The 17,537-nt window shown below is 37.9% G+C and overlaps 2 protein-coding genes across 8 annotated transcripts in view; one reads left to right on the plus strand and one right to left on the minus strand.

The window, feature by feature from the left end:
• The window catches only part of BUB1 (BUB1 mitotic checkpoint serine/threonine kinase), a 310,629-nt gene that overhangs the window by 175,522 nt on the left and 117,570 nt on the right, over nucleotides 1-17,537 (plus strand). The window lies entirely within an intron of this gene.
• The window catches only part of BCL2L11 (BCL2 like 11), a 34,170-nt gene that overhangs the window by 6,907 nt on the left and 9,726 nt on the right, over nucleotides 1-17,537 (minus strand). For 2 of the 3 annotated variants that reach the window (XM_015887434.3, XM_007424424.4), the window contains exon 3: nucleotides 8,586-8,698. The exons of the other annotated variant lie outside the window; for it this stretch is intronic. In XM_015887434.3, coding sequence (XP_015742920.1) covers nucleotides 8,586-8,698 — 113 coding nt within the window. The remainder of the gene's footprint in view (nucleotides 1-8,585; nucleotides 8,699-17,537) is intronic. 3 annotated transcript variants of the gene reach the window in all.

A 17,537-nucleotide genomic window follows, 5' to 3' on the forward strand; every position in this document is an offset into this window, starting at 1 on the left:
TCTTCATTAATACATGAATAATTTCTATCATTTGTTTTTTAATAAATAATGTAAACAAGATTGCTTCAAATCCTCTTTTCCTTAGCAGGCGGTCCTCTTTTTTTTTTTTAATTTAAGCATACAATTGCTAGCTCATAGCTCAGTATAAATTTATGTAGATCAGAGTTACATTTCAAAGGCAGAGACCAGAACTCAATGGCAGGGTCTTGCTTGTAGAGAGATCCAAGTTCAATTGCTGCACTTTGCCTAAGCCCCTCTAGAGCCTCTGCAAATCTGAGTAGGTCTGGATGGGCAAATAGCCTGACTGAGCTGGTGTAAAACAGAGGGAGGGTATTTGTTGTTTATTGGCTGCAAATCAAATATGGTTGCCATTTATGAATGAGTTGCCTCAAGTATGCCACCAAAGACAGACATTTTCTACTATCTTCACTTACTGAGATGAGAAAAATAAATAATAGTAATCCATTTAACACTCAAGGGTTAAGTGGTGTCAAAACAGAAGTCCCCAAATGGCTAATGGTATAGAGTATGCGTTGGAAGATATTATTAATGCTTAACCTAAAGTATGTATATTTCATATTCAAAACTGAATATATTTGTTTTGGACTTATAGAAAAGCTGGAGTGTAAACAACATTATACCACAATCCTAAACTCATCCTTCCTGAGACATGTATTTCACTATCTTTTTATTTAAGGTACATATGGAGTATGTTTCATGAACATAATGCAAAATTACTTGGAGACATTCAACAACCATGGAGAAAAATGATTAACTCATAGAATTCTGTATGTCTACCTAATTCCTTTCCCTATATCCATTTTCTGACACTAATCGATGTCCTTGCTGTCTGCCTCAATCATGCTTGCACACGCACTGAGGTGGATTCGTTCAAATGGGTTCCCTCTACTACTGTATACATTAATAGGCCCATCTAACATGCTCTAAAACTCCTGTGGGACAAGATCTTAACAAAGAAAAAAAAAAGCTTCCATGGACAGCCCAATTTTCCCTATGTATGGCAATTTTCTGACATTCTATCTTCTAGACTCCAAATCCATAATTTTTTGATTGCAGTTGGCTAGAAATAAAGGCAGAAGAAAGTCTTGTGAATGCATCGTATCTTTAACACTACGTTTGGAGCAACTGTCACTATATTTAATCTTGTTCTACGCTGCTTAATGTGAGGTTTGTTACCAGAAACAAATGGTATATAATTTATGAGATCTGGTAGAGCACACAGAAGGGGGAAAAAAAACAGGAGACGCCAAAACCAGGATGATATTCTCGGAGCATAATCGTGTCATTGTCTAAATTGTTGACTCTTGAAAATGTTACAGAGATTCCCAAAGGATGAAATCTGGTAGCTATAATTTATCTGAGAAACCAGTGATTTGGTGTAATGTATGCCAAGAACCTAAATAAAGCTATTGGCAATCTGTGCCAGAGCTAATGAACTAGTGAACCTCCAAATTATTCTCAAGTGACTCCACCTGTATAAATACCCACTGCTTTTTTTGACTACAAATACATGCAGATACGTTAGAAAAGACACAGCCATGTAAGGCAAAGAAGGACAGGCACATTTGTGTGCTGCCTGATCTCAACTTCCACAAGGCTCATTTGATGAAGGGAAATAAAGAAGATAATTCAGGGGACAATCATATCAGTTATTTCTCTTTCAACTTTTTGTTTAGAAAAGGTTGTTTTAAAGTAATTAAATCCACACAATGAGCACATGCGATAGAGGTTTTCATTCATCTGCCTCAAACAAACACCAGAAAGTCTTAAGACGACCAGCTACAGCACATATGCACAAGAAGTATCTTGGGATACCTTAGACTAGTAGATTTATTGTGGTAGAAGCTTTCGTGTAGTAAAGCCTATTATGTCAAATGCAGTCATAAATCTGTTTCAAAGATCTTGAGTCTGGCAAGAAGATAAATTATTTTACAGCAGAGATGCACAATTTTAGAGTTCCTCCAAAGGCTACTACAAAATTGAGAACTTAATAAATATGTGGAAAGTAATTATAACTACACTTAACTCAGATTAAGGTTAAAAGGAATTGGCTGGCTGCCTATAGTCAATCATTTCTTTGTCCGATCCTAGCCAGAGTCTTGCAGCACTGCAGTTGGCTTCGCTTTAGCTGGAAAAGGCCAGATGGTGCAGCTCACCTACATCTGAACTGTTTACATCGTCCTTCAGTTTTCAAGCCAAGCAAAAATATAACATTTCTGACATTTCTAAAAACCAAGCAAAGGAAGGACGACAGCAGCAGCAGCAGCAGCACCGAAGCTCTTGCCTCATCCACCTGACATAATGGGATTCTGGCAAGGCTATGGCGCTTCCCTTCCATCTCTACATAACAAGATGAGAGGAAATAAGTTTCATGCCTGCAATTCTTGTAGGGGCATTCAAACAACAGCTTGCGATTTTTATCTTAGACGCGCAGGATTATTCCAAAATTAGCCTTTCACAAATTTACTTTCAAAATTGTAAAAGGCTTGTTTTGGGTTGTTGTTTAAAGGAGTTACTGTATTGCCATTCAAGACAACTTAAGTGGAATATCAATCATAATAGAAAGAATGCATAGGTTCCAGGGGTTATGTTTTTCCCCAGTGTTAATTATGTTTAAGCAGATGGGAAACCACGAAAGATGGCAATTTCTCCAAAACCTGACACAAACATCAATTCATAAAGTATACAGAAAGCATATTACTCCAACAAAATCCCCCAAGAACCAATCTAGATGTGAAATGACAGGCAGTCTTTATGAAAGGGCAGAAGTGGACATGCCCCTTGCTCCATTCCACATATGGACGGGTGCTGCGCACAGACACCTCATCCATATAATCTACGCGTTGTTCAAAGGAGAGGGAAGAACACAAGAGAGGCATTTCTGGGATGTGCCTATGGGATGCATAATTAAATGCACAAAGAAAGGTATGCTCTCTCTTCTACAAATCCCAAAACACTATTTCTATAGTGGAATTGTACCTACTTACAAAATAAAGGTAAGTCAAATTACTGCAATGTAAGAGATTGATTATCTATACTGTTTCCTTCAGCCAGAGTCCTGTTAAAGATCAGCAGGTCTAGGAGTATGTTTTGCATGTAGTAGCTTTTTTTCAGTTTAATGAAAAAAAGTGTTCTACCTTAGCTTGTCCATAGCCTGTGTTCTAAAAATATTAAAATATAGTAAAGCTCCTCATGTTTTCCCTAAATATCCACAAAAGACGTATGTGTGGGGGAGAAGTTTGATATACAAATAACACAATCAAAGCTGTTTGGAGCCCTTAAAAGAACTAGGGAATTGGCCTCAGATAAATTTATCTCAGAAGCCAAAGTTTAAGACTGGAGATAAAATGATACTTACTATCTGTCTGTTACAACTAATTGACCATCGACTCTAGAAAAAGAAGCAGGACTAATTTGACTATGTCAGATAGACTACCACAATACATAGTGCTCAACTTTAAAGAGAGACTGCACTCAAATGTTTAAAAAATCCACGCAAACCTCTTCCGTGCACAAAGGATGTCAGTTGACTTGGTGACTCTCCATAAACATTTGTTATGTGATTACGACACAGCAAAGCAAAGGCCAGGGCCCAGATACTATTTTAAGCTCAAAGGCGATTTCATTCAAAACAGCAAGTAAATCTTGATGTTTGAATACTTAGATCAGTGTCTCTCAACCTTGGCGACTTTAAGATGGGTGGACTTCAACTCCCAAACTGGCTGGGGAATTCTGGGAGTTGAAGTCCACCCATCTTAAAGTTGCCAGGGTTGAGAAACACTGACTTAGATGCATAGGACCATTCATCTTAGGGTGTGCTTCAAACACTGGTCCAGACTAAATAGAAGGCCTCAGCTAGCCACACCTTTTAAAATATTTGGATTGCTTTAAATAACAGAACTACGGGATTAAGGGCTGAACTGAAGTAAGAGCAAATGGCAAAAAAGGCCAAAATATGTAATTGAGCTGAAGTAGGCAGCTAGAATAAGAAAGATGGACAAGGAAATGTGGCTACTGTACAACAGACCAAGGGGTAAGTTCTAATGAAACAACGTCAAATGAAATCTAATCTCTGTCCTAGAACCACTTGTCTGTCATGTAAGTTTGACATACTGTACAACTACATTTTGAGACTACTGAGTGACATTAACTATACGTCTATATGTATTATTGTAGTATGTCCTGAGAACAGTGCTGCTTTTGCCAAGATCACTACAACATGAGCTTTACTGATGCCTTAGGAAACTCCAAGGAAGGATGACCTCCACATGGAGATCGTTTCCTCAACCTAGCAGTTTCCTAAGGGTTAACTTCTGTCCACTGGTCACTTCCACACGCTTGATGTAATGCAAGTGCCTGCGTTGGCACAACAGTGGAATGAAGAAATACCCAAATCAAAACAATCTGCAAGTTCAATCCAGGGAAGCAGGTGCATAGGAAACAAAAACAGACCTTGACAGCCACTTGCTCTTTCTGAAGTCTCCTGTGAATTTACTATTGTTATCAGTTGTAACATTTAGCTGCACATTCTACTCAAGTTTCCAGATATGAGGAAACTAAAAACTGTCTAAAACCTAATTCATATATAAACCAAATGACTCATCATAACATTTCATGACAGAACACGCTTCTGCACGTTATTTTCGTGTATGACAAATCAGGTGTGTGATGCTTTGCCAGCTGAACAAGAAAGCTACATAGTCCAAAATAAAGGCGTGAAAAACCGGAAGGAGCTAAATATAAAACATATTAAACAGCCAAAGAAGTTTAGCCAAAACAAATAGCTAATGGGAAGCAAAACAGTATTGAGGAAATATTTCTTAGGCTGAAAACAGCAGCCTGGAAAAAGTTGGTACACCACTGGTGCAAGTTAACCAGCGATGCACATAACATGGGCAGTCAAGAGAAAGGCAGCGGGAAGCTTAACCCTTCCTTACCTCCTCCTCCTCCTCCTCCTCCTCCCCTGCCCTTTGGCTGTTCATCCCTCAAGGAGGAGCAGACAAGGCGGAAGATTCAGCATCACGAGCCTGCCACCATCTTTCCACCCCTTTCCCATGCATTTGCTTTAAATAGTCAACCTATGAATGCTTCACGTACACTGTAGGAAAACAAAAGAGGAGTCTGCCAATGTTGCTATCACAGGACAGTTTGTGGTAACAATACGTGAACTTCTAAGTTAGGGCATCAGGTCTGCCAGCCTAGGCTAAAGGCCAAAGACCCACAAGGGATATACAAGGGAAACAGAGGACAGGATGAATGCCAAAGAAACAGAAAGGACATTTAAAGAATACTGGGAAATTAAGAGTTTATAATGTACATTTAAGACACACATATATTACATACACAAAAGAGAAGAAATCCCACCTTTTGTACATTTTGAAAGTTGTTTCCATTTGAGCAGAAGGAATCAAGCTGCAACTGCTATTTGTAACTGGGCAATACTGAATTGGACATATTGAACTCCAAAATGGATCTATTCATGTATGACCAAAAGCAACACAGAGGTTCTACCATATCCAAATTTGCCACATACAATACAAATTTCCTATACAATAACACAATGCACTGAACTATGGTGTATTATTTGATTCCCATTACTCTTAAAACAATCAGTATTATCCACATACCCTTAATTACACAGAATTATGATCCAAAAGCTACTCCATTTACCAAATGCATCAAGAACCAACGAGAAACCTTACAGTGACATGCAGCACATGTATCAAATGTCAAGACTCCAACTCTGTTTTGTCTCTGAAAGCCAAACATACTTTAATTTGTCATTTTACTGGTCAGAATTGCCATTTTTTTCTCCCTTTAATTGTAATCAGGCTTACTGATATTTAGCAATTCAAGCTTTTCCTATCATTTTACCTCCATGCCAGAAAAAGCATTTTGTGCTTAATTTCTTAATATAAGGCTGCTGTAAGAGTACAGTATTGCAAAAGAACTAGTAAAACACAAAAGCATCTTCCGTTTCAAATATTTCCTTTGGTGCCCTGTCCCATTCACCAATAAAAAATATAGTGAAAGCTTACTAAAACTCAACTATCATGTGAACAGAAGTTGCTGGAAGAAAACAACATGATCCATGCTTGGTCTTCATCTACTGTCTGTTCAGAATGTTAGAGAGGAAAAGAGGGAATGGGTGCGTGCAATTTCAAAATTCTGAGCTGAATATTTTATCTCAGAATACATATTACCATTTTTATTTAAAAGTATTTCAGAGCTACACTTATTTTACATTGCTTCTGAGGTTTCCTCTGGCATGTTCAGTATGCACCACAAGAGATCTTGGAAATAAGGTGCAATGCCTTGGTGAGGCAAGGTGCATTATTCCTGACTCCTATGAGACTAAACATAGCCACTTGCACAAGCATATAGAAGACTAACCACAGTGTGCTTTTTGTCCCCCTAAAACAGAAACACATAGCCTTTACACTGCTGAATCTACAGTGTTTCTCATGTTACAATTACTGGTCACATTAATTGTATCATGATCACACAATTCTTTTTTTTCATGGGACTAACAAGAACACATAGCACTACTTTTTATTGTCCATATTTAAACTATTTTATATCTATGTATCTCAGTTTCCAGAACAATCCTGTCTCTTCTCACTATTTCCACACATGTCCCAACCTTATGTACTTTCAAGTTTCTCTCATAGGAATTTATTTCATTCATCAGATGGTGGGTATAATTTATAAATACTTATGTGATTATATAATTGATTAGCCTTTTAAGATGCTCCCAAATTCAATATTTTCCTGTCGTAAAAAAACTTCTTTCCCGTGTTTCTCCCTTCCACTACAGATACCAATGACTTACAAAGCACACCAAAATATCCCACTCATTACAGAATTAGTAATCACAGAAAACAGAATTACACTGTGGAGTTCACTCCTTCAACGCATGATGACAACCACTGACTTCAATGGCTTAAAACAGGAATTGGGAACATTCATATACACCCAATCATAGGAAAAGGCTGCCAAGGAAGGCTGTGAATTTGATCATTGCAATGGAAAGAGAAGTGGTGATTCTCTAGCTATTTTTCCACCCAAGAGAGAAAAAATTCTCATAGGTTTTCCCTCCTGGGTAGAAAAATATCTAGGGGAACCTGGGAAAAAAAAAAAAACAGCACAAGGAAAGGGTCAATATCCTCCTCTCCAAATTAGTTTGGTCAAATTCGCAAACTTCTGTAACTGCTTCACAATAAGATCAGGTTTTCAGTGCTTTTTTTAAAAAGGATGTACCTTGCAATATTTCAAAAATCTAAGAACTGGGATAAAGACTAAAACACTATGTCATTACCCAAAGGATATGTCACTTATCTTAAACAAAAACAAAACAAAAAAAAAACCACCACTTGTTTTAAATTTGCTTCCATTTTCCCCAGACTGTAACAGCTCAATTCCCAAAGTTCAGTTTAGGGAAATCAAGCTTGGACCTAGGCTCTAAACCTTAATTTTTTCTTACCTCACCTGGCCCAGTAGCCTGAGCTGAATTCTATGTGACCTCTTGCCAAATCCAATGCTACTAGGTTTAACCCAATTCCCAGCAGGAACAAAAGTCAGTTCCCATTGCTGAGTTAATCTCCTTGGTATGCTCCTAGCATTAAAAGCAGTTCTTACAACAGCTGAGTAAATGCAAAGTGAAAGAATACTGGAGGAGGGAAATGAATTTAAATGCCAATGATGCAGATCTTTATACTGGTCCCAAAATAAATTGTGTAGGCAGGAATATATAATAATTGTGCAGTATACGGTTTCAAAAATTTCAACCACTTCAGAGTTCAGTAAGTTATATCCTTTATATGTACCCCTAGTTCATATGTGCATGCAACATGAATATAACACATGGTATAATTACAATAAGCTGATACAGATTGTGTAGAATTTCCTTCCTTCCTTCCTTCCTTCCTTCCTTCCTTCCTTCCTTCCTTCCTTCCTTCCTTCCTTCCTTCCTTCCTTCCTTCCTTCCTTCCTTCCTTCCTTCCTTCCTTCCTTCCTTCCTTCCTTCCTTCCTTCCTTCCTTCCTTCCTTCCTTCCTTCCTTCCTTCCTCTCTCCCTCCCTCCCTCCCTCCCTTTCTCCCTTCCTGTAATTGACACAGAACCTTGTACAGGCCTATCATAAAACAGCCATATCTTTTTTCAGGTAATCATGCGAGCCTGAAAGTAGATCCTTTTGCTTTAGCACTTTAAAGCAGCAGTGTCTTTTTTCAGGTCTCCACTGAAGCCTGAAAAGGACATGGGTGCTTTAATTAGGAGCAGAGAAGTGCTGTGTTTGAATGAGGCCTATTGCTGTTGTATGCTCCTTGAAATGTAAATACGCTATAAACAAATACATTTGCTATCAGTATAACAAGGCAAAGTGTTCAAATATGTCATAGGTTTCAGCTTTTTAGAAATCAGATATAGTTGAGTAAGAGCCCGGTATTTTAGAAAATGGCTGCAATACTTACATTACATTTGCTTTTTCCTGTCCTTTGTTTAAGTAGATAGAGCTACATTACTGGAGTAAGCAAAAGAATTTAAAAAATAAAAATGTTGAAAGTTACCCTTCTTGGACAGTAGGAAGCATTAAATTCATCTCCAATGCGCCGTAATTCCTGTGCAATCCATATTTCTGGCCGCATATCCTCAGGTATTGGCCGTGACTGCCATCTGGAAGCTGGATCAAAACAACACAATTTTTTTTACATTTCCATAAGGTTTTCCACATCCATTCCCCACAGTGCCTGTGCATCCAAGGATTTTACTACTTATTTCTCTTCAAACTATAATAATGATTTAATAAAGATACAGGGGAAAAATAATTATGTCATAGTGATTTCTATAATTATCTTTTATATTAAAGCTATCATGTCATCAAACTCTAAATTCTTTTGTTCATTATATCAGCTGAATCTATTAAATTGTATTTTTCACCTAAAGTAGTAGTAAACTGTGCAAAACTATATCCATGGCCACTATGGGCTTTCAGATACTTCCTACTCAGCTAGGATCAAACACTTTTACGAACAATTCAAGACTGCTCCAACAGCTACATGGGAAATTAAACTTCAGAGTACCAATAAAATAGAACTACATAAAGTATCACAAAAAAACCTCATATTTTAGATAAGTAAAAAGAGGACAGAAATACTGAGGATTATCTCCCCAAAAATTATGTTTAAAGCAAAAAAGTGAGCCTACAGCATGGAACTCTACATTCTGATGTCATGGGGATTTATATCCCACTTCCCTTGCCAGTCAATAATAACAATAGCACTCCTACCAGTGAAGCAGTATTCTGTCATTTCTCTGATAATTTCCAAACAGCACATATTATCATCATCTCTGGATTAAACATTAGAGAATTATTTACTCCAGGCGCCGTAACTATGCAAAATCTGAAGAACAGTTTATCATACAAGCCCAACATTGTAGGGATGCTGTTAAAGGCCACATATCACATAAACCAAAATACAGTAATACCTCGGTTCACAAATGCTTCTGTTCACGAACAATTCGGTTCGCAAACAGCAGTGTTCACAAATTTTTCCTTCTCTTCGCAAACTCCACATCGGGTGACGAACACGACCTGCAGCCATCTTCTCTTCTCTGACACGTGGTCGTGGCTTCCTCTAGGCGAGATCACGGTCGCAAACAGATGCTTGCTGTGAACTTTTTGGTGTCGCCTCAAGCAAGTTTAGTGTTCTCTCTCTTCGTACTGTACTGTACTTTGTTTCATATTTTTGTGGTTAAAAAAAATTCATATGGTTCAGAATGGATTAACCTTATTTACATTGAACATTATGCGGAAATTTGATTCGGTTCGTGACCAATTTGGTTTGCGACCAGAATCGTGGAACGAATTAAGTTCGTGAATCGAGGTACCACTGCACTAGTATGTGCTAAACTTCAAACCTTGTACAAAGATACAAGCAAACCAGCTAGGATTCATTATAGCTTCACGTTATTAGCAAACTATGAGATGTTTGGAACCTGGTTTACAGCTATCTTCCAAACTGTGTTTAAATGCACTCTTTTCAAAGATCAAGGAGCATCCTGCTTTCTGTTCACGAGTAAATTTATTTTAGAAGATGTCAACCAATATTTCAGCTCAAGCAGTATACTGTTCTATCTACTCACAGATACGCTGAATAGATTTATTCAAAACAAAAAAAGGGGGCACAGTATAGTTCCAAAGATTGCTTCTTGAGACTACTACTTTTTCTCTTTAAGAAATGTTGAGCATACGGAAAGATATGTTTCAAACATGTAGACTCAACTAACATGTTCGCAGATAGATGCTGAAGCAAACCACTAAAAATTATATACTGTACGTGATTTGTTTTGTTCCTTACAAATCCTTCATCAGAATTCATCTTTTCCATGAAGTGTTTGGCATATTACCCTGATTCCTATACCCAGTTACAACTTAGCTGCTAACCAAGCCCAAGATCCATAACCGAAATAACTGCATATTCCTCCCCATATACAGTGGTACCTCGGGTCACGAACGCTTCTGTTCACGACCAATTCGGGTCACGAACAGCACCGTTCGCAAAATTTTGCTTCCGTTCGCGAACTCCGCCTCAGGTGACGAACAGGATTTGTGGCCATTTTCCCTGCTGTGACACGTGGTCGTGGCTTCCTGTAGGAAGGGGGACTCTCCCTCCAAACAATAACCGCCTCCCCACCCGCCTTCCTGTCCTCCATGCCTCAAGCAAGGTTAGCATTCTCTCTCTTCATAGTGTACTGTACTGTACTTTGTGTCATATTTTTGTGATTTAAAAAAAAAATACATATGGTTCAGAACAGATTAACCGTATTTACATTGAACCTTATGGGAAAATTTGATTCAGGTCACAACCAAAATCAGTTGGCGACCAAATTCGTAGGGGTCAGAGTGGATTAACCGTATTTACATTGAACCTTATGGGAAAATTTGATTCGGGTTGCGACCAATTCGGGTCACGACCAGAGTCGCGGAATGAATTAAGTTCGTGACCCGAGGTACCACTGTATTCTACTGTATCTCCCCTTCCTCTGTTTCTCCAATATAGTAATTGCAAATTCCTCAGAATAATGTAGAATATGGATGGAGAAAAAATGGATAACATAATTTCAAAACTGCATTTGGACACCGCCAAGGTTCATACATCACACTAACTGTAGTCCTTGTTTTTGGCTTAGTACAATACAGGTAGTCCTTGTTCAGCAACTGCAATTGGTTCTGGCAACTCAGTCATTAAGTAAAGTGGTTGCTAAGTGAAAATCACATGACTGCAACTATGCTTACAGTGTTACTTCAGCTTTCCTGAAGTAAATTTTTTTATACACAGCCAGGTGAACCCAAACAACAGGGAAGGTTTCCGGAGCTCAACTCATGAGGAAGCTGGGTAAAAGGACAAATCTTATAGCCCTTTCCCCCCACTCCCCCGCCCTTTGGAATGCTCACCCCAGCGCTGAGATAATTAGCAAGAAGAAAATTAATGTTTGTAGTTACATTCATTGGAGAGGAAGGGATTACAAGAGAGTAAGCAAGCACACAATGGGGAATACTCATAGAAAGGAATGGGCTAGCGCTGCCTAGTTGCCTAGCATGCTTGGAACTGCGAGACACAAGCCACTTAGGCAAACAAAAGCCTTTAGTGTGAAACTGATTAGAGTCTTGTTAGTATCAGGCAGCAGCCCTAGCAGGCCTGAGGGTTCAACTAATTCAGCTAATAATCAACTAATTAAGGTCACAGAGCTGACCTTGTTAACTTGTGGTTAGCACTTTTTAGGGACCTGCTGCACTGCAGAGAAAAGCAGCTCAGGAAGAGACAGCTTCTTTAGGCAATCTCTCTGCTCTGTGGGAGGGGGGAGGGAAAAAAACGGGTCAGGCACAGGACCATGTGTACTAACTGACTGCAGTGGCAAACACGTGACTGAGAAAGAGATGCTGCAAAGGTCATAAATGTGGGCACTGGTCACAAAGTTACTTTTTCATCACCTTTGTAACTGTGAATGGTCGCTGTCTGAGGCAGTTCCTAAACAAGGGCTACCTGTACAGGAATCCAGCTACTATTGTCTCTAAACTATGTTTTATGGGTATTATATATTAATCTAGTCAAGTGTGTATGTTCTTACACAGACATCTATGAAACAGCAAGGGGATCTTCAAATGAAAATATGTACTTTTAATTCTATCATACCAGAAGACGTAATCATTTACACTGATAAGGAACGTTCCACACATCAAACTCTTGGTTCATTTTTGAAGTGCTGTCAGCCTTACCAGATGGACCATACAGAAAACACAACCAGATGAGCTAATTCTACTTTACTGTAAGGCTACATTAACAGAATCTTGCAAGTCTGAAAGTACAATTCTCCCCATCTCCTTTATACGCTGAGAAATTAGGGAGGGTCTCTTTGCCCCATGGCCACTATCCAGCTGCGGAGCATGCTGTCTCTTATCTGACCGTTCCCTAGGCAGCGTCTCTCCCAAGGTCATTCCTACATACCATCGAAAGTATGTATAAAAATGTCTATATCTAACCTAGGACGGTTTGGTAGCTAATTGTTTGTCATTAGATATGAAGGGGAAGAAAAATACTGCCTGGCAATTGCCTGCATATGGGTCAATAGGTGTTCAAGTCTACCAACACAGTTCTACCACTGTAGGAGTGCTGATAAGATTACCATACAGTTGCAGTGTCCATAACAAGTCTCAGTGATGTCAGAATGATACATGTGTCATAACACAATCCGTAATTTGCATCGTGACCTCTGATGCAAGTACACATCATGTCATTTGTTCCCCGTATCCTTCAGATGCCCAGGCCTTTGAACACTTATGCCTTTGAACAATTCTTAGTTCTATGATGCTGGTTTAACTTCTTCGGCCAACGAATGGAGAATATAAGCAAGTATAACAGCACTTTTTATACAAATTATTCCACAAACTTGGCATTAAAATCTTTAAAAAGGATCATAAGGGAATATCCATAACTCCCAATCTCACAACAATCACTAGCAGAGCAGTGAAAATGTTAAGCAAATGTGCCTGGCTCCAAACTGGGTGGAAAATTTATTTCAGAGCCAAACTAATGTTTCACTGGTCTATAAATGTATTGTTTTCACATTACAGTTGAGAAACACTATATCAGGTTTCAAAATAAGAGTTTATATCAGGCTCAATTTTAGTGATTTGCTTAGTAAGCTAAAATTCATTCAACAGACTTCTTGCAATACTGGCTGACTCAATTCCTAATCTTTCAATCATTTTAAAGGAGAACTAGCTAAATTCATCTTATTATAGTATACACAATTATATAACAATGCCATCTTTTCCTGCCTAAAATTAAGCTATTTCACTCTAATTTGATCATCACATCTGTATAGGTAATCCTATACTAATCATACCATTGTAGAAATTAATATAGTCCTCAAAATTTCCAACAGTAGAGGAATGGAAAGGACAAAGCAAAGTAGCATTTAGTGGTGTCTGCAGGATTTGGCTGCTTTTGTCATAATGACAAAACTAGTATCGGTGCTGCAAGCTCTGCCCCTTCTGGCTATTCAAGCAAGATCATAACATATGTAGAAAGGATGGGGCTTGCATCACAACACCACAATGTTGTTTTTCTGAGTCTGATCCTCTTTGCCTCCCCTGTGGGACACCTGTGGAATACTTGTATTCCTTGAACTACTTCAGGGTATTCTGTCATCTCTTCCAGATTCTGAATCTATTCAGTTGCACTAGCCAAACAAACAGCCATCTATGAATGAAGAGATGTTGGCTGATCCATTCTTAAATATCACATTGAAACAAGCAAAATCACTAGAAGACTTTCGGATGAAAGTGCACAGAGAATAGGCATTTACATGAAAGGGCACTGAAGGCCCTTTTGTTTCAGCATGCAAAATAACCAAACCCATATTATTGAAACAGGCTGAATGTTATGCAGACTTTTAAAGATTGTCTTTAAACAATAACACTCCAGACACTGACAAAATATACCAACATATACAAACTCATATGATGATGCTTAGTATTATGTATAAGTGGGGGGGGGAGTATTAAATCATGTTTTATTTCAGTATACCCTTTAGTCCCCCCCCCCATCTTTTTTATGAAACCATCATAGGACTACTTCATTAAAAACAATCCTATTTGGTGTTCTGTCTCTCAACTCGCATCTGAATTGACAAAACATATAAAAATAGTTCCTCCCAAATCTAATCCAAATATATCAGATCCACTGGTACATTCCCTGGTAGTACCAAGCTATGTCTAGGAAAATCCTAAACTATAAACGTCACTCAAGCAAGTTCCAACACCCAATCTAGTATTCAAGTTACGTACGTGACATCAAGTGCCAGCCAAAATATTTTGATGCCTGAGGCAGAAAATTGGCAAAGCAAAAATTAGAGCAGAATCAAATCTTAGAGCAACCTTGGCAAAGAATAATAATACTATTTCTGCCAGTGGGAATGTGTATAGGAATAGGTGCCTCAGCAGTCTGAGAAATAAAGTATAGCTTCAAAAATGTCATCCCGTGATCTATTTATAAGCAGCCAAGAGGTTTCTGGATGAAATCAAACTAATTAGACCAAGGACGTAGTATCACTTTGCATTTAATAATGTGGCACCTAACTTCAGTAGGAAAGGGGACTCTTCAAAGAGAACAAATTTCCTAAAAATTATATTTAAAAATGTCCTTAAAAAGTAGTTTCTGCAATGGAAAATGTATGTACCCTACAGAGAATCTGCTGTCCGCAGATATACACAGGACAGTGTTTTACCATGTGCACACCAAACGGAAGCCATCAATATAGTTTCTTTGGGAAACTATGCAGTTTTAAATGTATGTTGTTTCATTAGACTTGGGCAAAAACTAATCAGTGAAGTTCACTATTAGGAAAAAAGGCAAGAGTTTACTCTTTCCTCAGTTATGAAGTGAGGTTTCTGAATATTACACAGAAATCAAAATATACCAAGGACCTGCAGGAACAGAGATTGAGAGCCACCTGCTTAAGCTTCGTATATCACTTGACAAGATGTTAGTTTCACATAAGCAGACAAAAGCAGAACTGTTCAACTAGCTACCAAAATCATATAAACATATAATGGGACCTATGGGACTACAAAGGTATAAAAAACCTTAATTGATTCTAAATGAGAGTTTCTGCAAGTCAAGAAATTAATATAAATGTTTCATGTGGTTAACCATGAAATCAATCTGAGGTTTTCATAAAGGACTTTCTGTGGGACTGCAAGATCAAAAAGATTAGGAGTGTCAAGTCATTTAGTTATGCAAAATAGAGATACATTTTCAATTCATACTTAATATCTATTCAAAATACAAATAGCTGAAACTATATTTAAACAATGGATGCGATGTCACACTGCCTCATTGAAAAAATGCAATCAGTACTGTAAAGATGTCCATCATGCACTCACTACATGTTTCTCTGTTCTATTATGTAAGACATTCCTCTTGCTAGTCCTCAAGACAACCACAATCAAAAAGCTTGAAATATGTCTACATCTCCAACACAGATAATCAAACTCTCATAAAAATTGACACTGTAATAAATGCTTTAGTATAATCCTGGCTAATTTTAATATTTTGCACAGGAAATATGAAAACATCTATCTAATATAATATTCTGCCAAGCAAAATTAACTTAAAGGAGTTATTTCTCAGTTATCTTCTCCATTAGCAATAATGTCTCCCTGATCTGCCAATCTCTAAATCACTTTTGTGCAGGGTATGTTGAATTAAAAACATTTGCACTGTATAATATATAAACCTGTGCTTAGCAGCAGCTACACATAATATCAAGAATTCTTGCAATCTTTATTTGTTCATCTCATTAAGCATGTGTGTGTGTGAGAGAGAGAGACAGAGAGGAAAAATAGATAAATTAATGAAGTGAGAGCCTTCCATCTTCCTACGTAGCTGGTGTTTCTTACTGTTAAGGGCATTTTCTCTAACATTAAATTGAAATCTGTCTTCCTATAACTTAAATCCACTATTCTACAAACTGCATCCAGGAATGACAGAGAACAGGTCTAGACCTTTTATGTGACATCCTTTAAGGTATCCACCTCAGTCATCTTTTCTCAGGGGAAAACATACCTAGCTCCCTCAATCTTTCTTCATAGGACTTAGTTTCAGGGTCTAGCTATTTCCACTGGCAGCCTAAAATTGCACTGCAACACACTGCTGACTTGTAGTCACTTTGCAAACAACTATTATTCCAAGATCTTTCTGCAAGTACTAATACCAAGCCAGCTATCCCCCATCCTATACTCATGCATCTGAATGTGTATTCTTAAGTGAATAACTTGGTATTTGTCTGTTAAATTTCATTCTTTTTCTTAAAAATATATTGAATTTTATTTTATCTTCTAGACTATTACCTATCCCACCCAGTTTTCCATTATCCACAAATCTGATAAGCATGCCATCCACCTCTACACCAAAATCATTTATGAAATATTAGAAGAGCTGAGAACCTAGGACTGATCTTTCTGGTACTCTACTCAACATCTCTCCCCAATTTGATGAAGAATCATTTATGAGCATTAAGTGTAATATTTCAAGCCAGTTATATATCCATTTCATTGTTATATCATCCAGCCTACACTTAACTAGTTTGCAAGTCATAGGAAACTTCATCAAACACTTTCTTAAAGTCAAGATATATTATGCCTACAGCATTTCCAGTTATTAAGGAAGTTACTCAATCAAAAGTTCAAATTAAATTGGTCTGACAAGGTTTTTCTTGACAAATCCATACTGACCCTGATAATATTCTCAATGTTTTCAAGCTGTTTATATATCTATTTCTTTATGATCTGCTCTAGATTCCCAGGTATCAATGCCAGACTAACTCATCTGCAGTTTGCTGGATCCTTTCCCCCTTTTTGCTGTCCTCCAGTCACCTGGCACATCATCATTACAAGGTTTCTCAAAACACATAAGAGCTCAGCCAGTTACTTCAGCATGCTAGGATTCAATTCATCAAGTCCTAGAGCTTTAACCTCATTCAAAGTAAAGAGATATCATTCACCATGTTTTTATTCAGCACAAGCTTCAGTCCCCGTCCCCCCCAATTCAAGTAGCCCTTTACAATTCATAGTGGAATACATAGGATTTGCAACTGAGATAGGAACTGAGTAGTTTTGCCTTTTCTTTGCTATCTGTTTACAATCTTCACTAAGTAGCTGGTATACTGTTTCTTTTCTTTTTATTTAGAACACATCTGAAGAACAAACCCTTTTTGTTATTCTTAGTATCCTTCACTAAACCTTTTGCTTCCCTGATGTGCCTCCACCGTTCTGATGTATGCTGGGCTACCCATCTGGACCCTTCCTTTGTGACCTGACCCTCATTCTATTTCCTGTATGTGCCATTATTTGTTCCCAAATCTTCACAAAGCTTTTGGTGAGCTCATATTGGCTTATTTTGCTGCCTTCTATTTTTCCTCCTCACTGTAACTGTTTGCAATTGTGCTTTTAATAT

Source organism: Python bivittatus, unplaced genomic scaffold (assembly GCF_059951505.1).
Source record: "Python bivittatus isolate LINGU-HERP-01145 unplaced genomic scaffold, Pbiv_v1 ctg000020_np1212, whole genome shotgun sequence".
NCBI lineage: Eukaryota > Metazoa > Chordata > Lepidosauria > Squamata > Pythonidae > Python > Python bivittatus.